Source organism: Sugiyamaella lignohabitans, chromosome B (assembly GCF_001640025.1).
Source record: "Sugiyamaella lignohabitans strain CBS 10342 chromosome B, complete sequence".
Classification (NCBI taxonomy): domain Eukaryota; kingdom Fungi; phylum Ascomycota; class Dipodascomycetes; order Dipodascales; family Trichomonascaceae; genus Sugiyamaella; species Sugiyamaella lignohabitans.
In genome coordinates, this window is record NC_031674.1 from 2,852,090 (window position 1) to 2,875,898 (window position 23,809).

General features: G+C 41.9%; 9 protein-coding genes across 9 annotated transcripts; 4 read left to right on the forward strand and 5 right to left on the reverse strand.

Moving 5' to 3' along the window:
- Positions 1 to 2,308: 2,308 nt before the first annotated feature.
- Positions 2,309 to 4,432, forward strand: ACO2 (aconitate hydratase ACO2; the record flags this gene model as incomplete). Its single annotated transcript, XM_018879918.1, has 1 exon — positions 2,309 to 4,432. One exon carries the CDS (start codon positions 2,309 to 2,311, stop codon positions 4,430 to 4,432), a length of 2,124 nt encoding a protein of 707 aa, XP_018737789.1.
- A 111-nt stretch (positions 4,433 to 4,543) lies between these two features.
- On the reverse strand, positions 4,544 to 8,185 carry CDC25 (Ras family guanine nucleotide exchange factor CDC25; the record flags this gene model as incomplete). The annotated part of the gene is made up of 1 exon (XM_018879920.1): positions 4,544 to 8,185. The coding sequence occupies one exon, from the start codon at positions 8,183 to 8,185 to the stop codon at positions 4,544 to 4,546; it is 3,642 nt and encodes a 1,213-aa protein (XP_018737790.1).
- Positions 8,186 to 10,697: 2,512 nt separating this feature from the next.
- On the reverse strand, positions 10,698 to 11,885 carry JLP1 (Jlp1p; the record flags this gene model as incomplete). The annotated part of the gene is made up of 1 exon (XM_018879921.1): positions 10,698 to 11,885. One exon carries the CDS (start codon positions 11,883 to 11,885, stop codon positions 10,698 to 10,700), a length of 1,188 nt encoding a protein of 395 aa, XP_018737791.1.
- A 376-nt stretch (positions 11,886 to 12,261) lies between these two features.
- On the reverse strand, positions 12,262 to 13,860 carry AWJ20_2942 (C6 finger domain protein; the record flags this gene model as incomplete). Its single annotated transcript, XM_018879922.1, has 1 exon — positions 12,262 to 13,860. The coding sequence occupies one exon, from the start codon at positions 13,858 to 13,860 to the stop codon at positions 12,262 to 12,264; it is 1,599 nt and encodes a 532-aa protein (XP_018737792.1).
- A 1,023-nt stretch (positions 13,861 to 14,883) lies between these two features.
- Positions 14,884 to 16,890, forward strand: AWJ20_2943 (copper-containing amine oxidase; the record flags this gene model as incomplete). Its single annotated transcript, XM_018879923.1, has 1 exon — positions 14,884 to 16,890. One exon carries the CDS (start codon positions 14,884 to 14,886, stop codon positions 16,888 to 16,890), a length of 2,007 nt encoding a protein of 668 aa, XP_018737793.1.
- A 34-nt stretch (positions 16,891 to 16,924) lies between these two features.
- Positions 16,925 to 17,911, reverse strand: SAY1 (Say1p; the record flags this gene model as incomplete). Its single annotated transcript, XM_018879924.1, has 1 exon — positions 16,925 to 17,911. One exon carries the CDS (start codon positions 17,909 to 17,911, stop codon positions 16,925 to 16,927), a length of 987 nt encoding a protein of 328 aa, XP_018737794.1.
- Positions 17,912 to 18,662: 751 nt separating this feature from the next.
- AWJ20_2945 (uncharacterized protein) lies at positions 18,663 to 20,261 on the forward strand (the record flags this gene model as incomplete). The annotated part of the gene is made up of 1 exon (XM_018879925.1): positions 18,663 to 20,261. One exon carries the CDS (start codon positions 18,663 to 18,665, stop codon positions 20,259 to 20,261), a length of 1,599 nt encoding a protein of 532 aa, XP_018737795.1.
- A 226-nt stretch (positions 20,262 to 20,487) lies between these two features.
- Positions 20,488 to 21,744, forward strand: PYD3 (putative beta-alanine synthase; the record flags this gene model as incomplete). Its single annotated transcript, XM_018879926.1, has 1 exon — positions 20,488 to 21,744. One exon carries the CDS (start codon positions 20,488 to 20,490, stop codon positions 21,742 to 21,744), a length of 1,257 nt encoding a protein of 418 aa, XP_018737796.1.
- Positions 21,745 to 21,766: 22 nt separating this feature from the next.
- On the reverse strand, positions 21,767 to 23,536 carry STB5 (Stb5p; the record flags this gene model as incomplete). The annotated part of the gene is made up of 1 exon (XM_018879927.1): positions 21,767 to 23,536. One exon carries the CDS (start codon positions 23,534 to 23,536, stop codon positions 21,767 to 21,769), a length of 1,770 nt encoding a protein of 589 aa, XP_018737797.1.
- Positions 23,537 to 23,809: the final 273 nt, after the last annotated feature.

The window sequence follows — 23,809 nt, forward strand, 5'->3', positions numbered from 1 at the left end:
TTCGGAGAGTGATTGGCCTGAACAAACGGATTGTCGGTGAATTTAGAAGAGCTTGACGCAAGTGGAGATGTTCTTTGCGGGAACAAAGGAGATTTCACACCAGTCGGAGACTTGTATGATTCTTCTTTCTTTTCCAAATCCGACCAAAATGATCGCATGTTTTTGGTTTTGGCACTCACAGAAGCGTCAACTCGAGTTGAAGACATATAAGCAGCTACAGCAGTTAGAATAGTTCAAAGAAAGAGCACATCAGTACTGCTAACTCATACTGTCCCAAAATATACGCGATATATTTGCGTCACCAACTTAATTTCACTTACCTGGCTGTGGATGAGAATCATCCAGCTCTCGCTGCTTGTTTATGCGAAGCGGCCTGACTTCAGAACCTGGCGTATCCGAGTTCATTACAAAATCCAATTTTCCAACCTACCGTTGACGTTGATACGACGCAAAAGAAAACTACCAGTCTCGGATATAAGGCAAATAATTATGGCAGCTTGATTTAGGGGTTTGCGAACAACTCACATAAGCTTTAGGGGTAAATGGGTTTGCTTTCCACTGTCAAAAACAGGCGTCCGATGGATTATCAAAAAAAAACTTTAAAAACGTTCACAAAGATGAAAAACAAAAATGCCTCTCACTTCTTGCCCGGCTATCCAAAGTCTAAGTGACACAAACGGTAAAACGCAATTAGAGGTGCAAATTTAGCTGACGGGCAGTTGAATTCCAATGTTGTGTTTCAAGATGGGGCGTTCTGCATTAAGCATATCATGTATTTGTTTATTTGTGACCAGTAACATAATGTACATCTGTCGATCATTGTCACCATATAAAATGTTGACTTGAAACTGTAGTGGTAAAGTGCCGCTATAGTGATACGGGTAAGGTTATGCATGTAATGAATGGGATTTTTGGTAAACATTGGTATGGTGTGGCTAAGGGTTGGTAATTTAAGGATTAAGATTGATATCGCGTAAAGTTCGCGCTTGCGGTCGAGGTGTGAAATTCCCCATGCCTAGAGATGTCTAGCTGGGGAACAGAGTAAGGTTTCATAACACACATTAGAGAAAGTGAACCGGTTTTATCTGGCTTATACACAATTGTATAATATGAGCCGCGAAGGCGAAAACAGGGGTACGGGAGGAGGCGATTGCCGTGCCGTTGCCTTGCCAATCAACTGAATACCCTAGAACCCGTCGATAGAGCAAGTACCAGGGATTTCTCACTCATTAAAAGTGTTGGTTACACTATAGATATAAGGTAATAGTAAAATGTAGACCGTTATTTTGAAACTCAATTATATTATCTTTAGCTGCAGCAAACGAAAAACCATACCTAATACGTGAACTAAATAGCAGACAGAATGAAGATTCTATGTGTTCAGCCTTTTATAAGTTGTTTTATATAACATAATTTGGAATCATTCTCAAAAATTGAAACAAAGCTAAATTAATTTGGGACTTCGGTGATATCTAAAAGTTGTTGTGACTGTGAAGGAGCCGTGGCACCAGTGAAGAATACTTTCGATTGAAAGGATAGCCGAGAGTAACGTTTGAAGCATATATTTTAGTGTCGATAAAATCACACCCCTCCTCTATATATGGATCTGATAATTGAATAGATAACCCAGACTATGTATAGGTATGTATAGAAAGATAAGCAGGTAAGGAAATGCAGGTCCTGGTGTCGAGTTTACGTACTATGCATTAGTTAACATCTGATTGGCTCCAACGTAACATTCGAAGTTGGTATTACTGAGTCTCAAAATCCTCTTGAAATTTACTGAAATCCGTACGGCTCCTTTAGAAAAGCTAGGATATGTCTGCTAATTAGATATATATTATCAAGGTTTATAATTTCATGGCCAATTGAGTCTAAGACCGGAATCCGAATTTTTCACTTTCCTAACCCTGAAATTTATTATGATTCATTGTATCTCTCATCTCGATTTATCCCCAGAACAAATAAATTAGAAATTTTTCTAGGCACAATGTCCCGTATAGCCAGTCGAAGCTTTTCACAGGTAAGATTGCCGTAGTTGGAGCTATTTGCTATTAATAAGATTACTAACGGGCTGTAGCTTCGCTCAAGGGCTTTGATCCCGAAGAATCTTCAATCTCGAACCCCTCCCTATGAAAAGCTATTGGAGAAGTTAGCCGAAGCTAAGGCTGTTTTGGGTGGCCGCCCTTTCACATTGGCGGAAAAGATCCTTTACTCGCATCTGGTTTCACCTGAAGAGTCATTATCGAAGTCTCCAAATAATATTCGTGGTGAAGCTTATCTCAAACTAAACCCAGATAGAGTAGCTATGCAAGATGCCTCGGCCCAGATGGCTCTGCTACAATTCATGACCTGTGGTATGGCTTCTACTGTTGTTCCTGCCTCCATTCACTGTGACCATTTGATTGTGGGTAAAAAGGGTGCCGATACTGATTTAGAAGCTTCTATTGCTACCAATAGCGAAGTATTTGACTTCTTGGAGTCATGTGCCAAGAAGTACGGTATTGAATTCTGGGGTCCAGGATCTGGAATTATTCATCAGATTGTTCTTGAGAATTTCTCCGCTCCTGGATTGATGATGCTAGGAACCGATTCCCATACTCCTAATGCTGGAGGTTTAGGTGCCATTGCCATTGGTGTTGGCGGTGCTGATGCTGTTGATGCTTTGACAGGTACCCCATGGGAACTGAAGGCTCCCAAGGTCATTGGTATCAAGCTTTCTGGAAGGCTGAGTGGTTGGGCAGCTCCCAAGGATGTTATAACTTATTTGGCAGGCAAGCTGACTGTCAAGGGAGGTACTGGTTCGATTATCGAGTACTTCGGTTCCGGTGTCGATACATTGAGTGCTACTGGCATGGCAACAATCTGTAACATGGGAGCTGAGGTAGGTGCGACTACTTCTACATTCCCTTTCACACAATCAATGAAAAGATATCTTACTGCTACTCATCGTGGCCCCATTGGTAACTTAGCTGAAGAGGTTAACAAGGAGACCGGTTTTCTTCAAGCTGATGAAGGTGCTGAGTATGATCAAGTTATTGAGATTAACTTGGATACACTTGAACCCCATATTAATGGACCATTTACGCCTGATTTGGCTACACCTATTTCCAAGTTTGCTTCTACTGTCAAGGAGAATGACTGGCCCCAAACTGCCTCCGCCGGTTTAATTGGTTCCTGCACAAACTCCTCTTACCATGATATGACCCGAGTGGCCTCGCTTGTCGAACAAGCTGACAAGGCGGGTCTCAAGCCTAAGATTCCTTTCTTCATCACGCCAGGCTCAGAACAGATTCGTGCCACCATTGAGAGAGATGGCTTGACCCAAATATTTGAGAAATCGGGCGCCACTATCTTGGCTAATGCATGTGGTCCTTGTATTGGTCAATGGGATCGTTCTGAAGAGAAGGGACTGGAAAACAATGCAAGCAATGCCATTTTCACTTCTTTCAATAGAAATTTCAAGTCTCGTAATGATGGAAATCCTAATACTATGAACTTTTTGACTTCACCCGAAATTGTTACTGCTTTCATCTATAGCGGATCTACTACTTTTAATCCTATGACTGATACAATCGTCGGAGAAGATGGAAAATCTTTTAAGTTTGACCCTCCTTCCGCCGGTGAAGAGCTTCCTTCTGAGGCTAATGGTGGTTTTACCAAAGGAACAAGATCTGAGTTCTACCCAGCCGAAGACACCACTCCTGTGCCTGAGACTGAAGTAGCCGTTTCGCCTACTTCTGATAGACTCCAACTGTTAACTCCTTTTGAACCATTTAATAATCAAGAGCTCAAGCTCAACGTTATTCTCAAGGTACAGGGCAAATGTACCACAGATCATATCTCTGCTGCCGGTGTTTGGTTGAAGTATAAGGGCCACTTGGAGAATATTTCTAATAACACTCTTATCGGTGCCGTTAACAAAGAAACAGGCAAGGTTAATCATGCTATCGATTTTGATGGTTCTGAAACTTCTATTCCCGAGCTTATGATCAGATGGAAAAATAACAATGTTCCATGGGCTGTCATCGCTGAAGACAACTACGGCGAAGGTTCTGCCAGAGAGCATGCTGCTTTGTCACCCAGATTTTTAGGAGGCAAATTGGTTCTTACTAAGTCTTTTGCTCGTATCCATGAGACCAATTTGAAGAAGCAAGGTGTGCTGCCTTTGACTTTTGCTGATCCTGCTGATTATGACCGTATCCCCTCCCTCTCTACTATTGAAACTGTTGACCTTATTGACATGCTTTCTAAGGGTGGCGACAACGGTGGCTTTGTCACCTTGAAAGTTACGAAGCCCGATGGTGAGTCGTTTACCATTAAGACGAAGCATACAATGTCGAAGGATCAGGTTGAATTTTTCAAGGCTGGAAGTGCCATCAACTATATCGGCTCAGTTCGTGCTGCGGCAGCTCAAACAGCTGCTTTATAAGCATTATAAAATATTTTTGTTTCTATCACAGTTTGTCATTAAATAAAATAAAATAGTAAAGAACATAAACTCATCATAACATGTAATAAATAGAAAAATAAGACAGGTGTCTTAGTTTTTGGGCTCTACAAGGCAACTACGCCTCCACAATCCATTAAGATCTCTAGTTACAGCCTGGTGTGACTTGGTCATTTCACCACGGAGCCAGGTTTGCAACTCACGGGAGCTGGTTAATCGGTAGGAAACCTGAAATTGCTGAAGACCACCAATCAGTTTCGTAAGCCGTTCATATCGATCCAAATTAATACCTTCTGTTCCTGAAGGCAACGGTCTGGTCTTGGCATTGCCTTCTTCAATGAAAATCAAATCAGATAAATAAAGTCCCAGGTATGGGATACATGGTGGCGACTGGTCCTTCAGCTTAGAACGATAATAAGCAAAATTTTTATCAGGTATAAGAAGCTTCTTAAGATTTTGAAAAGAGGTATTATATTTGAGAGGCAGTAACTCCCAGATTCTCTTCAGCCTCATAATATTCACACTCTGAAGAGCTGATATAATGGACAAAAGACTGTTGAAATTCCTCAGCTCAAAACACTTTTCAGCAATCTTAATCCATTGCTTCAACAAGTTTCGCCTTGACTTGGCTGGAATATCACCACCAAGGATACTATCACCAACAAACGCTGACAGTTGATTTGACATCGCTGTCATCTTGGATACATTTGGCGATAATCCCAATTCACGCTTCTTTTTGGTGAAGTTCTGATCCAGCAACTCTTCCGGCTTGACTTTGCAAAACACTGAAGAATCCATAATCGTCAATTGGTTAGCAATATCGGCTGGATCGAAGTCCAAGATGGTAACAAAGTGAGTACCATTATTCGTGGCCATCGATCCATTCATATGGTAATTAACAAGACTTCCAGCACCAGCAAGAGAATGTCTTACTCGCAGAGAAGAAGTCCATGTAGAGTTGGAAACAGTAGACTTCAAATCGTCATCATTAGCAAGACCCAAATCATCTCCAATGAAACCATTAGACTCGTTAGCCTTGTTGAGAAGGTTAACTTGATGCTTTGGCAATGTTCTACTTACCATGCTGACTGAACTGGCAGTAGCCGATATCATGGCTGAATACTGATTTCCAGCTGGAAGAGCGATTTGACGAGGAATAATCGGCTCGCTCTCTCCGTACGATAATTTTGTAGCAAGATGGGTTATAATTAGATTTGCATTTGGAAGGATGTTTTTGAAGTGATTCTCCGACAGTACCACCACATCGTCAAGAATAACATTGTCGGAAGGCTTCCAATGCGACTCCATCCAACGTTTCATAAAATTGAAAATTTTGACACGGCGAGAAGACAAATCTTCTACTCGTTTAAGAGGGAGTCCAATTTCATTTGTATTGACCTCATATCTCTTTAAAAGAATGTCAAACACATCCCGCGCAGAGGTAAACAGACGGAAGGTGAGGAAAAAAGTGGACACCAAAAATGGATCCTGTTGGATACCTTCGTCTGTAAGTAAGATAATCAACGACTCCAATGATGCTGCACGGATCTTTCCATTATCGTCCTCCACGACATCCAAATTTCGGTGACCATCAAGATCATCAAGCTCTGTATTGCTTGCAGAGACCCGGGACTCACGAGAAACAATTGGTGACAAAGCAGGAATGTCCGGTAGGACAGACTTGGTAGGAGAGCTTACCATAGTAGCAGAAGAATATGATGCCGCTACACTGGATGCGGGGGCCTCAGATTCAACTGAAATAACACTGTGAACTTCACGTCCCCTATATTGAGGAGTTGAACGAGTATCTGTAAAATCTGGATATTCCCGATTACTAGGAAGTTGAAAATCACCAATCCTGCTCAAGATATTTCTGCAACGAACTACACATTCACACGCAGTCTGAGCGCAACCGGTTGCATTCTGAATAAGACTTTCAGTCGAAGTTGATTTCGTCTCAGAATTAGTATCACACACCACCTCTCTAGCGACAGTCACCAAGGTTCTGATACGAATAAATAATTTGTCTTTTGAGTTCTCCAGGTCCCTATTTCTAGGAAGTGACTTAGAGCTAATAGACTCAACAGTTGCAAGCAGCTCTCTGCATGCGAGCATAGACTTTCTTGTATTAATTAGGAGTTGGGTAGCTGCGGACGGGTCAGAGTCAAGAACTGTCATACGGTGAATGAAGATTCCCAGATATGTCGTAAGAGCTTCATTAACTTCATCCAGACGTTGGTTAGCAAATGGAGGCTGAGAATGGAAAACAACAGATACTCTATTTTCGCTTGCTGTGTTTCTCCTGTTAGCAGTAAAAGACGACGAAGTAGTGAGAGCAGCTGGGGCAACTACAGCTGTCGCGGTCGAGCCCGTAGAGACACTTGTAGGTTCGTCAAAATTCCCACTAATGCGATCTTCTTCATTTAAATTAACGTCAACAACCCACACATCCAGAAACATAACGGCTTTAGTGACAATCTTGTAACAGACCACGACCAGTTTGTCAATGACAACATCATCAGTGGTGTTTCGATACTGCTTTGCTAGGGACACAAGAATAGCCAACTCTGTTAACAAGGACTTGCGAAACTTTCGAATCGATTGAGACCTACGTACCACAGGAGTGTCCCTGGTCAAGGTACCGCACGCCTCTAGCAACGACCGTACTCCAGTAATTATGTTTGTAATTGACGCTTGTGAAAAAGTGAACACAGGGCTCAACTCAACTTTATCATTGTTTTTGTCAGAGGCCGCAGGATCCATACGGAGTGGGTATGACTTGGGCGAAACAACAAAGTTTAATATGGCTGAAAGTAGGGGAATAACTTTTGTCTCAGCATAGGGTGAGAAGTAATTGGTTGGAATCCAACCTCGCTGGCCAGTTGATAAGAGGGTCGCGTCTCCCCATCCAGATGCGTGGACAGAGTGGAGCAAGGCAATATCAGACTCCTCGAAAGATAAGCATATTGTAGCAGGATCTGGCTCAGTACTAGAATTATCCGGCCTGGACAACGATGTCGATTGGAATGAATGGATGGCACGGAGGAACGGAAAATCTACCGACATTGATGAAGCAGCTGATGATGACTGATGAGCGTCTTCATATTCGTCATCGACGTCACTGGTCGAGTCATCGTCCTCATGAACAATTCCCGCTGGCGTTGAACTTGTACGCTTTGCCGATGCACCAGGAGCTTGAATATCGTCTTCTTGAAGAATTGATAGGGGTCGCAAGGATAATGGACGCAATGACGCAGGTGCAATTGACAATGCTGCCACTTGGGATGTTAAAGAGTCGTAACCACCAACTTTGGGCGTTGGCTGGTCTTCGAGTGTTGGTGTTTTGTCTGAGACAGACTTAGAGACTTTCTCCAGAGCAGGTGAATCAATTCCCGTAATGGCTGTTTCAGATTGAGGTAAAAATTCATTGCGACCCAAAATAGGAGAATCAGGAGGCGTGGTAGCTGACGTGGTATAATTGGTATTCGGACTCAGTGCTTGTCGAAAATTGAAGCTTTTTCTATGAACAGGAAATTTCAAGGCTCTGCTTATTCGCTGAGCATTAGTATTGGCAAAATTACCAACCATTTGACGCGGGCTGGAACTATTTTCACTAGCACTCATTGCAGCGATTGATGATTGGCGCCTTAAGCTTTGGTTCTCATCTCGTTTATAACCTTCATTAGTAGAAAAATCAAAAGACTCTTCCAGTGGAGGAGTTGAAACGTTTATCATCTATAAAGGTTTAGTTAGTAAGTTCAAAGGACAAGACCCACAGGCAGACCATGGATCAGGTGCCCTGGGACCATGAGCAACATTTCAAAACTTACATTTCGCTAAACAATATTTTGAAGAGCAATTTCTCCAAGAGAAGCGACTAAGCTAATAAAAAGGGTCAAATAGACAGTCGGAATGTTTTAGTGTAATTGGCAACAGCTAAAAATCGCGTAAGTTAGTCTCAAATTGTTTACTGCGAATTGATTTTGAGTTCAAAGAAAACTGGAGCCTCTCCTATAGTGACATACAACTTGGAATAATTATAAGTAATAAGCTGTTAGCTTTCGACGTCAGATAGCAAAAGTGAAATATACAAAGATTCAAACTGTATCAGTATCAAAGTTACGATAAGAACAGCAGTCGGTCCCCCCCTTAATGAATGCTCGTTGACAATATTAAACGGTCAAACAGGAAAACAGGGGTATCTATGTCGATCAAATAGGCTCAATTCTAAAAGGACCAGTTAAAATGGATTGAGGTGAGATAAAAACTAATAACAGTCAACAGTCATGAAGTTCATAAAAGTAGAAATGATAACGGAAAAAAGTATATAATCGATTTGAATTATTGATTTGATAAACCAGGCAGCTTGACAGCCGGTAATAAGGGGTTCGCAAATTACTTGTTTCCGGTGCCGATCCTTGACAATGTTGTGTATAAGAGGGTCCTGCTGGATATAGGGTTTTTCTGCTGATCTTCAATGAAAACAAATTCAATCTACTTAGCGCGACCCCTAAAAGTTAAAATTGTTGCAGCAGCTGGCTGGATTGGGCGCGTTGAGTGCAAATCAAGCGAAAGAGCGATGCTATCGTAAAAAATTTGTGTCTTGGAGATTCAACTCCACTGGCAAAGCATTGGCGGATCGGGTACAGGTGAATGGAAATTTTTTACGTTAACCAAAGCGGCGCGATGGAATTAATTAATTATTATATAATATTAATTTCTAGCGGAGTTCGTCGCCTTATTTCATTCAGGCTGGCGGTGGATTAGAGAGCATTCATTGCCAATATAGTTAATAATAATTAACTAACGACTAACGATTAAAGAAGAACAGCGGATATCCTAAAATTAAAACCAGTAGCATAATTCCGTTTTAATTAATTTCACGTAAGTTAGATACATGGAATGATTCACTTTGATACACACCACCTCTGCCATTTTCGTTGTGTTGTTCTCCATACACGAATATACTCACACGCAGTCAAAATTGGTCCGAAATCAGGATCCTAACTTAAAACCTCTTTGCCTCCGATTAGGTTCATTCTTTTCTGACTTATCGGCTCCATATCCCGCGTATTTCAGAACTCCTTTCATCGCTTTGAGCAAGATCGGCATGGGTAGATACATGATATGTATGTATGTGCCATGCAAACTGGCTAAAGAAATATTTTCCCTAAATGAGTAGAGATGCAGGAAATAGTGTCTTTAACCACAACTCGCACCTATTTTAATCACATACCATTGACTTGTGAGTATTGGTATGACCAATGAGTGTGTTATACCGTATGTTGTATGATATATAGTGAGACATTCTGTTCTTATACCGCCAATTCTAGCGGATCTTTGAAGTTTGGGACAGTTGCTTCTCAACGACATATGACAGGGCTGGTTGCATTTGGGATGACACAGAATAAAGTTAACTTCTGAGCCTGGCTGGCTTGATGCATTGGGTAGTAGGGCAGTGGTCTGAAACCAAACCGCAGATGTACAGTGTCTGATGTACCAGTGGCAGCAGATATTAAATAATATAGAGAGATATTTCGTTCGAACCGATCAGTCAATTAATAATGGATTGAAAGTTGCCTAAGATCAATTAAGAACTTCTTCAGCTATTTTTATATTATCTTACTGTTAATTGCTAAACAAAGGTGGTTGTACAAGTAAGCCCACTGGACAATGGTAATGTGCCTACCCGAGAAGCTGATAATGCACAGTCAAACGCATTTCACACGCAGACTGCATGAGCTCGACCCCCATTTCCCGGACCCCAGCTAGACCATACCGTAATTCTTATTAAACTGTCATTTTGTCTGACTCCTACCCGACGGTGAATTGCTTCATCAGCTGGCTGATAGCGTTACAATTTGCAGCTCTGACCCAGGGATCGGATATCCGATATCTCCGCGTCGCTTTGATTTACTCCATATACAGAGCCCCCTTACCCCCTTGCTACCCCTTAGACGCGGCCTGCAGCAGCTCTCTTGACTACTAATAAATCATGCAAATTACTGCAACAGGCAAAAATACTACTTGCATACAGCTTCACACTTGGCGAACAGGCCAGCCCCTGAGGTGATGAATCATTGCTTCCCGCCATCGATTGGCGGCGAGGCTGTAGACCCCAATTTGTCTAGAAAGCTAGCCGACCCACCATATCAGGGTGTGGAGGATATGCTGGAGGACGTGCTGATTCCTGGAGGCCGAAATATATATTTGCTTTATAGTCAATATTATATATATCTTCAATTCACTAAGATGTTAGATGGGATGTCTGTAGATCCTCAGCTCTGCTTCTGCTATTTGGGTCGAAATAGGGTCTCTCACCAATTCCGACTGTTCTGACGCCTGTTCTCACATAGTCGGTGTCGGAGTAGAAATCTAGAGTGGCAGCATGGAAGTTTGAACGGTTGTCCCAGATGGCAAGATCGTTCTTGTTCCACTTAAATCTGACTTGGATGTCATGTGAGCCGACCAGGAGGTCATTCAAGTAGTCCTGAATAGCCTTACTCTCATCCTCTGTGAGGCCGTTAAACGAACGGAATTGGTGGCCAAGCGCATAGACTGATTTCCATCTTGTCACTGGATTCGTTCTCACTGCCGGGTGCACTGCAGAAAGAAAGTCTCCCACATTTTCGGGAGCTCCTCGAACTCCACTGTATCGTTCATAGGTGCTCTCGCTCAGACGCTCTTTCTGATAGCCACCTCCGTATACTCCTGTCAAGGTCTCTAAATATGCCCTGAAGGACGGTGATAGCTTGTCGTATAGAGCAGTTGCAGAGTACCATAAAGTATCACCTCCATGCGACGGTGTCTCAACGATCTTCAAACTAGCATAATCGCTAGGCACTGCTTCAAACCCTATGTCCGAGTGAATTCCCGTCCTGGCCAACTGAATACGTCTCGTAGCGTAATTTAGCTTCTTGTTTTTGACTGAAGAGATGAACGAAACCTCCGGATCAATCTCCCCAGACCCATCCTTCTTGAGAAATCCCCCTGCTGGCGTGCTGGGATGAATGTGTATTCCAGAAGTTTCAGGCTTGCCAGTCAACCGTCCCAGCTTGTCAACCAAAGTCTTTTGCTCTTCCAACGTCAAGTCCTGATTTCTGAAGAACACCACGCCTCTACGGGAAATGGTAATAGCGAGATCCCTAATCAATTCATCATTTTCGAGGATATCTTTCACCTGAGCGGTGGGATATTCCCTGCCTATGACAGGAGTAGTTTCAATGAACTCATATTCACTATCAAGAGCTCCACTAGGTTTCAAAGCATCGCCGTCAAAAAGTTTGTATGATGGGCCTTCTAAGTGCTTGTCTGCAAACGGAGATGGTCCCTTGACAGAGTCGGCTGGAGGTTTAAACTCATCCTTCTCCAGATGAATGTACTCCACTGTCTCCCTGGGACCAGTAATAGTAGTTACTGCAGTTGCAATTCCCATAATTGTCTCACCGAAAGATATGTTTCTGTGGTCTATACTAGGGATACTAAGGCGAATGCCACTATCTTATATAGCTGAAAATAATTCGGACCCCGACATTTATTTGCTTATCTTTCTCATTAAAACTGGTTTATGACATAGTGCCAACTGTGTGACAACATCTGGAGTCTCTCTAGATAGCGTCATATGTAGGCAGTATCATGAACTTTGCTCGTGACTTGACCTCATTGTAATCATGGACCTGCATTCATGTGTGGGGTATCGGATTTATTCGGAGTTTAATATCTGCGTTCCATTGATTTATCTCACTCATCAATTATTATTTCTATATTACATATCAATTTTGTTTTTCATTATTCATCATGTCATTATATAATCACGTCAATACTATCTGCCAATTCAGGTTCTTCAAAACAGGAATCCAATCAGATCCACCGCTTTGCCATACGAGATTCATGGCAAAAATAGCCTTGGCACAGTTTCCAATTTTCCAGTTCTTGTCAATCTTGTCAAATCGCTGAATAATATAGCTTTTCCACGTATCGTTATCCTTAAGAACACATCCCGCTACAAATAATGGGAAAACTAACGTAGATTCGCAGCATGCATTTTCAGGAATTCTAGCGATGTATCTAACGCATTGTAGCGCATACTCAATCTCGACATCTGATCCCTCTTCAAATATTTTTTTACCACTAGTTGCAGCATATTTGTAGAGATAGACTAAAGTTGCGTATCTGTAAGTTTCTGCCAAAAGAGTTAAAGAACTGGTATCACCATCTGTCTCATCCGGGTAGGTGCTGGTCAATTGATTGAAGTCCAATTCCAGTAACCTTTGCTCAAGTACCTTTATATCATCAATAAATGAGGAACTATTGTTATATGTATCATCTGATTGAGCCTTTTGTCGAATAAGTGCCATTTCTGTCAGTAAGAATAGAACCTCCTTGGACTTACCTACGTAGTAATCATATTTCGAACTGCTACCAAGACTATTCTTATTCCATCGGTAGAGATCGATACATGGGACATGGTCAGGTATCGTAATACATGCTATAACATCGTTGACAAACAGAAAATTGAGACAGAAGTTGAAACTGGGTGAGTTATGTTCATAGTTTCGGTGCATTCTGTTTTGATAGTTTTGTAACAAAGCTCCAAGGCCTCGAATATGAACGAGCCAGACATTTACCCCGCTATCAAATATTTCAAAAGTGCATAGCATTGCCGTAGCTAAGATCGCTATTTCATCATTCTTGACAACAATCTCCTTGGATAATGAATTCAACGACTCAGAATAATAGCGCAGTGCCAAACGCTCATATTCTGGCTGAGAAAATGAAATATGCTTTGCCACCACTGCACACAGAGCTTTTCGAACACAAGCGGATGACATTGCAACCGGTATTAACAAAGTTCTTAACGGGTTCAAAGCATTGTCGTTGACTACTGATACTACTGCAATCTTATTCACATGATATTTTAAAAGGTCCATTTCAAACGACTGCAGTCTTACCGGTTCTAAACCCAGTGGAGGTGAGATCGGATAGCTTTCTTGCAAATGTTGGGCAACATCCTGAGTATCTTGTATAGTGTGAGATACTTCTTCTGCAGAATCACCGGTCAACTCTTCTATTCGAGAGTGAGAAAATTGATATGTCTCACTTGGAAGCGATGGTGGCAAACATATACTGGATATATTAGTGCCACTATCTTGCGTATGGACCTCATGAGACTGACTATTTTCACTAACATAGCGAACTAAGGACTTATGTCCAGCGCTACTACCGGCTTTAGAATTTTTCCTGTTCTTCTTCGTAATAAGAGAGCTTTCATCTGGACTACAGAACTTCCATTTATTACCATATCCTTCACACACCAGGTTTAGCCGGATACATTGTTTACAACTGGGATACCCTTCGTCACATTTTTTTCTCCTCGCACGGCAAGTGGCACAGCCAGTCTTAGTTCTCATATTTTCCACATACCAAGGGCCGAACCACCTTGGAAACTGATTAGATGGCTCCTAGTTCAATGATCAATGTTGATGGGATTTGGTAGAAATAAATGTCAATCCTGCTACACCCAATGTTATTTTTGTTCGGTAATTTAAATTCGACTAATTAAAGTAGACTAATTAAAGTAGAGATCATTGCAGGTAAGAGTTTGGCTGGATTCGGTAAAAAAGACGGTGCATCTCAGAAGTGGGGCTAACTTATCAACATAAGGTGCCGAAAACCAGATAAATGGCTTAACTTTAGCTTTGTCAAGATAAACCGAAACCTGGAGCTGGAGCTGTTAAATGTGATTAATCACCAGATGGGGTATTGGGGCGTATATTTGGGGCTTGGGGTATGGGAGCAGAGGGGAGAATGTGGGAGTCCATAAATTGAGTCATCATAATCTGGTACAGCCTTTCAGCACATATGTAGTTCATAAGTTAGTAGCCCACTACTCTAACTCTACAATTAATTCTCAATCTAAACTTCTTCAATTGTTCTGCCTTTAATATCTACTGCTTGTAAAAATATTGGAGATGTCTGACTGCCGTCAATAAGGTTAGCCTCTTGCATTGTATGATAGGATCACCGATAAGCAATGACATTTAGACGTTATCAATGCACATGGCTCTGATCCCACCGTTGGCCCAGTTATGACGATATAAGCAGCCAATGTCAATTCTCTGACACGAGTAAAGGGAGATTTTGAGATGCTTGGTTATATTTGGCCTATGTTATATGTGAAAAGCTTTGGCAAAGAATCGGAGAAAGGCATCCGAACAAAAAGAAATATATCCGGCATGCATGTTCAGATAAGCTCCTTATCATCAGCAGATCCCTGATTGATAGGGGAATTGGTCAACTATAAGCGCGAAACTGATAAGAAAAGTGAAATACGCGCCGAAGACTAACTAGCTATACGACGTTTCTTCAAATATATATAAGTATCCTGATGATACATACATTGTGTACCAATTAGCCGATCGCCTATAAACATTATGACGATTTCAAATATACCTAGTTCTGTGAAAACACCATTTGATCCAATCACTGCCGAGGAGATAACAGTGGCATCATCATTCTTGAAAAAGAAACTATCTCCTCTAGTAGTCCAATTTCGTGTAATTGATGTGGATGAACCCAGGAAAGCCCAAGTTATAGAGTATCTTGAGAAAAAAAAACTCAACAAAGATGCCCCTTTACCAACTCGCTACGTTAAACTGATTTATGTCAAGAGTGATTCTCCCCATCTTCAGAAATCAATTTACAATGTGGATACAGGATCGATTGAATCCACTGTAGAGTTCCCATTAGGGGTTAAGTCTTCGGTTGATCTCGATGCAATGCCAGTGTTGGAGGAGCTCTGCTTGACGCACCCGAAAACTCTCGAGGAAATCAAGCTACTTCAAATACCTGACGGGTATACTGTTGTCACTGACCCATGGATTTATGGAACTGACGATTCTACAGAGACCAGAAGTTTGATTCAGTTCTACATGTATATTCGGAAAGGGGAGCATCCTGAGGCCAACCATTATTCTATCCCGTTAAAGTTCAGTCCCGTTTTTGATAGTGATAGTCTGGAATTTGTCCGTATGGACTACCTTCCTTCGGGTATTGATTCGTCTACAGACAAAGCACGACTGCCATGGACTGTAGTAGAACCCATCGAATATTCTCACGATCTACATAAAGATGGGGTTCGTGATGGACTCAAACCATTGGTAGTTAGTCAGCCAGAAGGTGCTTCATTTGAAGTAAACGGAACAGAAATCACATGGCAAGGGTGGTCTCTTAATGTTGGATTTACAGTTCGTGAGGGCCCCGTTCTTTATAACCTTTCTTTCAAAGGACGGTCCATTATGTATAGGCTTTCGTTTTCAGAATTGACAGTACCGTATGGGGACCCCAGAGCTCCATATCATAGGAAACAAGCATTTGACTTGGGTGATGTCGGTTATGGTGCAAGTGCCAACTCCTTGAAATTAGGATGTGATTGCCTTGGCCACATTAAATATTTGAGTTCGTATCGTAGCAGCAATAAAGGCGAACCAATTCTCTTGGATTCTGTCGTTTGTATACATGAACAAGATTCGGGTCTATTATTTAAGCATACCAATTTCCGAAATGGGGCCGCCACACTTTCTAGAAGACGTCAGCTTGTTATTCAATCAATTGCTACTCTGGCGAATTATGAATACATCATTGCATTTATTCTCAATCAAGCGGGTGAAATCGAAGTTGAGATTCGTGCGACCGGCATATTATCAACCATGCCAATAGATTATGGCTCAAAAGTACCGTGGGGTACAACTCTAGGACCTGGGCTATTTGCAGCAAATCACCAGCATCTCTTCTCTTTCCGTATTGATCCTGCTGTAGATGGTTTCAATAACACCATCTCCTACGAGGAGACATTTCCGATGAAGCGGGATCCTGTTGATAATCCCTTCGGAGTTGGGTTTGGAGCCAAGAGAACTATAGTGCAGAATAGTGGACATTTTGAGCTGGACCCCACTAAAAACAGAACGTTCAAAATATCCAATGAGTCGATCAAGAATAAGGTCACTGGAAATCCAGTGGCATATAAACTTTTAGCACCTTCTAGCCAAATGATGCTTATGGACGACGAGTCGTTTAACGTGAAGAGAGCGGTTTATGCCAAACACCCCATCTGGGTAACGAAATACAAGGATGGGGAATTGTATGCTGCAGGTGAGTTCACCAACCAAAGCCAAGAAGAAACAGGGCTGGGCAAGTGGACCGCCAGGGACGATTCGTTAGATAAAAATGATCCTGTCTTATGGTATACATTTGGATTGACTCATAATCCTCGTCCCGAGGATTTCCCTATTATGCCTGTAGAAGGTGCTAGTTTTATGTTGATTCCTTCAGGATTTTTTAATAAAAATCCTGCCCTTGATGTTCCACCAAGTTTACAGACCTTAAACAAGTCCACACTGGCGGATGAGACTGCTTGTCATATGGATAAACTATCACTGTAAACTTTACTCCGTAATATATTTCAATATTTCTCAGTTATAACTTGGTAGCATGAGCATTGTGAGACTCCTTGGCAGCCAATACACTCTGTGGAGGACCCGTTCCTAATATTTCCCGAATATAATGAACAATCTCTAATAAAAGTGCATGATTCTTTAAATTTCTATCGAGGAATAATGAGTTGTGACTACCATCGAGTTCATAGTGAAGTCTTGGAATCTTGACCAACTGTTTGAATCTAAGCACATCATCTTTCATTACTTCATTCTCTCCACAGGTGATGAGAGTATTTTTAGGAAAAACGCCTTCCCAGAATTCAGGCTTGGAATCCAATGGACTTACCCAGGGAACTTCAAGCAACTTCTCGTCATTGCTAATGTACGCGTTAGCCCACTCTCTCGCTCCCAAGCCTAGGATATCAGCGTCGCTGTTTTCCAAATAAGATCCCTCTAGCTCAGGAAAGATCTTGATCCATGGTGAAATCAAGACTTCGGCAAAAGGCTGCACATAGGTCTCCGGTAGTGGTGCTTCTGGGTGATGATGCTTCAGGTGAGCACTGAGGACTACAGCAAGATTACCACCAGCAGAATCACCGGAAAGAATTATCTTTCTTGCATGATCCTTGTCCACCAGCTCCTGGTAGACCGTAGCAGCCTCTATAAGTTGAGTAGGATATGGTTTCTCAGGCGCCAAACTATAATCAACCACCAAGATCGAGAATCTTGAGTCGTTCAACGTCTTGTAGAGCTGTATCAAAAATTTAATGTGCGTGTCTAACAGGGGTAAGCAGTAGCCCCCACCGTGGAAATAAACAAAGACTGGGTCACCAGGCGTTCTATTTTGTGCTTCAACTACCCAATGGGCCTTTGTTCCATGGAATTGGGTATTATAATTGTTCAATCCCTTAGCCCTGGATTCGAGTGACTTCAGCAACTTGTTGGGCTCAATAACAGGTGTGAACAGTAGTCTAAAATTATTCAATGTTAATAAAGAGTTAGCCATTCTGATAGTACAGCAGTACATACCTTGTCTGGTCAACTGTAAGTGTCGATGTGACCAAATGAGTTATTGTCAAAGTGACCACTTTGTATAAGCTGCCCTTCCTTTTAGTGCCTACCGTGAGATACTTCAGAGCTGTATACACTGCTAAAGGTGCTGTTTATAACTGTTAGATCAAGTGAGATACAAAAACCGCACTCATCACAAGCTGATTAAGTACTCACCAGCTTTAAGAAAAAAAATCAGGATAGCCAATCTATCAGCAAGTGTCGCCATATTTTCTACTATTTTCAGGAACTTAAGCAATTGAACTGTGTATTTAATTGAAAAAATGACAAATTTGTAGATAGTTTTGGCTGAAAGCTACCCCGGATTTTAGTCTTTTTACCTCGGCACACATTCTCGAGTTTTTTGGATGGGTGCATTTGCAATCAACATGCAGAATGGACCTCAAAATATACAATATTCTGCCCTACGGATAGATAACAAGCCGGCGCTAGTACCGTTAGGTGCGGGGAAAATAAACACCACGGAGCAGATCGTCAGAAGCGAATTTAATTAACTATTCAGTTCATATGCTTGAGAATGAACATGGCCGAGGCAAAATGTGTGGGGGGAACTTTATTCAAGAACAACTTGGTAATCGGTAATGGCATTTTCCGATCTACTATGGCAGATGCCATGTATATCAGAAGCAAATCAGGTCATATTAGACATTCAATGATATATACTTAGATTGTACCCCCTTGTATCCCTCCTCAACAAACTTCATAGAATGTCAGAACGTCGGAGCAAAGTATTGATCATTGGAGCTGGTTACGGTGGTATCGCCACGGCTATACGCTTGTTGGACAGTGTAAAGACCACTGACTTCCACATTTATGATAAAGAATCAACATTTGGTGGCACTTGGTGGGTTAATAAATATCCGGGATGCGCAGTTGATATTCCGGCTTTTTTTTATTCGATTTCGTCTGATCAGATCACGGAGTGGAGCAAGCTGTTTCCGCCTCAAGAAGAAATCATTAAATATGTCCACACAATAGTTAAGAAGCGAGGATTAAATAATTATGCGACCTTCGAGGCAACTGTTCAAAAACTTGATTGGGATATTGAAAATGAAGAATGGGTAGCTACAATTAAGCTCAAGGATGGTTCTGTTGTTATTCACCGTGCAACCGTTGTTGTCAGTGCCAGGGGTGGACTGGCTGATCCAAGCTATCCATCTATCCCTGGTCTTGAAGTTGATCGCGAGACTCGAGTCTTTAAAGGCGATTATGCACACTCAGCAAAATATGACACTAATATTGTAACTGAAGGTAAAGATGTTATTATTATTGGCAATGGTTGTAGCGCTGCCCAAATTATACCAGCTATTGCTGATGAAGCTAAGTCAGTGTCTCAATTTGCCCGATCAAGCCACTGGCTCATGCCTCAGCCCAAAGCGTCGCCAAAAGTTATTAAGTGGATTATCGAGCATATCATTGGATATAAGCTTGCAAGATTCTTGGCATTCTTTGCTTTGGAGTTACAGTTCCCAATGTTTCAGACTAAGGGATTTTTAACTAGTATTGTTAGGGGATTGTCCACGAGGTTGTCGAAAAAACACGTCTTTAAGACAGCACCTAAAAAGTATCATGATATGCTAATCCCTGATTTCAAGATTGGCTGTAAAAGGCGTATTTTCGATGACGGGTATTTGCAGAGCTTAAACAATGAAAACGTTCTTTTGACCAAGGATCCCATTGTTTCTGTCACTGAGGATAGTGTTGTCACCAAGTCTGGCGAGCGCTATCATGCTGACGTTATCATTGCTGCTACTGGTTTCGATATTAAAAGATCTGCCGGTAATGTTGATGTGTATGGCATAAACAAGAAAGAAGATATGAAGCAATATTGGGACCGGACTGGCCTCTCTGCTTACAGTACAGCCCAAGTCCCAGGCTATCCCAATTTTTTTATTGTTGGTGGACCCAACCATGCCACGGGACACACTTCAGTGATACTTCAAATTGAAAATATCTTGACCTATGTTGAAAAAGTTGGCCGGTATGTGTTTAATGGCACTGCTTCAAGTGTAGATGTTAAGGCAACCGCTTACGAAGAATGGAAAGATGAGTTAGCGGAAGCATCGAAAAATTCTGTAATCATTGCCGGTGGTTGTAGTTCTTGGTATGTCGAAGATGGACGTAACATTGCATTCTATCCTTGGTCTCAAATTACTTATTGGTATCGGTCAACCTTCCCTAAATTCCAAGATCAAACGTATCATTGGACTGGAAAAAACCAGTTTATTGTTGAACGACAAAGAAAACTATTTGCATTGGGAAGCTTGGCTGCTGTAGCTTCAGCTATTGCCTACAGATTTACCTAATGATATATATTGTTATAATCAGTCGCTCTCTAAATCTTTTTTTTGCCTGATCATCCTGAGCTGCGCTATCTATGTGCAGATAGATAAGCGCTTTGCAGCCTATCGGGCTGACCGACGCCGATCATGAATTTGGGCGGGATTGTAAGAACGTAAAACCAACCACCAATTGTTATAAATTCCCTTCTATTCCTCTAAAAATGATAAACAAGAGGGAAAAAGATATAAAATGACAACATTTAGAGTCAATAGTACACGAATCTGGGATACCCTTCACGAGTCCTGCCAATGGGGAGCCACTCCAGATGGTGGAATGAACCGTGTTACCTTGAATGACGATGATAAGCGTGTTCGCGAATGGTTCATTTTGGAAGGAAAGAAGCTTGGATGCCAAATTAAGATTGATCAAATGGGGACTATTTTTCTGATTAGAGCAGGCGAAGATAACAGTATCGCACCAATTGCAATTGGGTCGCATCTGGATACTCAGCCTTCCGGTGGACGTTATGACGGTATAGTTGGAGTCCATACTGGTTTGGAGATACTGAGAACGTTTCACGAGAATAATTATGTGACGTACGCTCCTATCTGCGTGGTCAACTGGACTAATGAAGAAGGTGCCAGATTTCCGAAAACAATGGTTTCTAGTGGTGTATGGAGTGGTCAAATATCCTTGGAGGATGCATACAACGTCGAAGACATCAACAACCCTGGACTATTTTTTGGTAAGGAACTAGAAAAGATTGGTTATAAAGGAGAAGTTCCAGCATCATATAAGGATAATCCACTATCGGCTCATTTTGAGGTTCATATTGAACAAGGTACAAGGCTGGAAACAGCAGGACTGGATATTGGTATTGTATCTGGTGTGAAAGGTATCCGGTGGTTTGAGATTGAAATTTTTGGAACCGAGGGTCACACTGGAACAACTCCCATGGAAGGAAGAAAAGATGCGCTAGCTGCTTCAAGTGAGATGATTCTTTGTGTTGAAGAGACTGCAAAAAAGCATGGTGGTTTAGGAACAGTCGGTGTGATCCATCCACTTCCTCAAAGCCCAAACACGATTCCTGGTTATTCAAAATTTTCTGTTGACTGCCGTCATGATTCGAATGCTGATCTTGTGCGCTACACAGAAGAACTCTTGGAGAACTTGGAAGCTATAAGTCGGAAGAGACAAGTCAAATACACAATAAAGGAGACATGGCATTTTAAACAGCTTGAATTTGACTCAGATTGTAAGGCGGCTATACAGGAGTCGGCAGAAGAGAACGGCTTAACTTTTACGTCTCTCTATTCAGGCATTGGTCACGATTCCTGTTATACTGCCACCCGTGTACCTACAGCCATGATTTTCATTCCCTGTAAAAATGGCATTTCTCATTCGCCCAAAGAATACTCGTCACCAAAGGCAGTTGCCGATGGAGCACAAGCCATGCTAGGCGCTGTCATTCGTTACGATCAGAGACTCAGAGAGCTTGGAAAATAGTTGCAACATATATTAATCATAATTACATAGAAACAAAATAATTTGCATCCAATCGTTCATCGAGGTCTGTGAGAAAGCTTAAATCTATCTGGGAGATCAAGTTATCATAGTAGGTATCACTGCCCATAGACAGTAGCGATATTGTGGAGTCGATAATGGGGTTTAAAGTCATGTTTTGCACCTCAAATGACTCAGAAGGCTCAGCGGTCTTTTTTAAATCATCGATAACTCCTTTGATAATGGCCAAGCATTCTTTGGCGGGTGCGTGTTTCATAGCAAACCGAATTAAAAGTTGTTCAGTGAGCTCAAGGTCTTGGATTGTAGTCTCTTTATCGATGTAAGTAGTAGACCATCCAGTTTGGTTGGTAATAAATACAAGTGTCAATGCAGCACTAAAAACAGATACAAGATTAAGCCAGTTAAATGAGAGCTTGCTCTGTCTGTACATGTGAGTAAATTGTTGGATTGCCATTGATGCAGCATTAGCAACCACTTTCAGGTTTTCAATTGGAGGGGATGGAAGAAGAGGAGAAGGTCGGAAGAGCATCATCACAAGGTTGTAATAATTCAAGTCAAACCAAGCGGTAGTGAAGTGAGGAATTAATGGATGCTGAGACTCGTTTAATGGGAACGGCATATTTCTTCTCCACTCTATCAAGTTTTCATGAAGCTCGTCTATTATTATCCTTGGGTCATGCAAGGTGGAACTGCTTGGAGCAATCGGCGTGTATACTTTCTCTAATATCTGCCCAGCAATTCTTCGTAGTGACAATATGTGGAGAGTCACATCCAATGAGCCTGATGGCTTTGAGAAAGGCAAGATGTTTATATCTTGATCCCTGATAGCCAGCGGTCTACCTAGTGTCGTCGAAACCACTCTGTCCATCATGTATAGGCACCAGAACACTTTGCGTAGGTGATCTTGTTCGCTCGGATCTAGGCCCTCCACTGATTTTTCGGTATGAATACCCAATCCAATCGCCAGCCTAGAAGCAATCCCTACAAGGTACCATGTGTCAGGCCCTAATCTATTGAAAAAGGAGTATGATATTAGTAAAAGAATTGCTTCCAATGCCTGCCTGCTTCCTAGACTAAGCACATTGTCAAAGTACGTCATTGCAACCGAGAGACAGGTAGAAGCCTCTTCCTCGTTTGAAACTGTTATTGAGGCGATAGAGGTCGAGCCTATCGCCATTACCATGTACAGCTGGAACAACAGCTCCGGGTCCTCAATTTCTTCTTCGAAACGAATTCTATCTATTCCAGCTTTTTCAAATATCTTCATTATATACTCCTCGCGCAAGAAGGGGTATAATGTATGACTGTGTCGCCAATAAAAGTTTGCCAAGTCAATTGCCCTCGCCGGTGTTGGTAATTCTTTTGCCGAACTGGACGTAAACGATTCCAACTCTTTTGGATTAGGTAGGATGACTCCATTATTTGCCATGATTTCTTTCTTTCGATCTAGCTTGTAAATAATGGATTGGGTGAACTGAGCAAATGAAACACCGGAACCTGGGCCTAAGTATCGACCTTCAGAAGACGCCTGAAGTGACAGCACGCCAAGTCCCTGCATTAGTTCTGGTGCTTTCGGTGGTGACACTGAATTAGATAGAACATCTGTTGCTTTGTCTGGAGTTTTACCCAAGCTCTCTCCATGAGTTTTAAGAATATCCTCAAGCTCTTTTATTCGCAGCTCTAATCCTTTGACATATTCAACCTCATAGCATCCAATATTATTTGAATACACACATTTCACACCCGACTTCTTACATCCACCACATTGAGGCATTAGACGGTCACACTAGATTTCATGGTTAGTAGGCTTTGGTAGTTATAAAATGAGATGTTCTAGAGTACCTTCTTTTTCCGCTTAGAGCACCTTTCACAGGCCTGGAATGTTAAGGGTTGATAGCTCTCACCACCCCTTAATGATATCGGTGGCATGATAATCTTGGACGACCGCAAACATGGAAAGGAAATACAAACTGTTGAGTTGATAGCACGAAAGGGCGAAACAAGTGAGAGCAGTGGTTATCTAACAGATTCGATAAGGTGGGGCTCA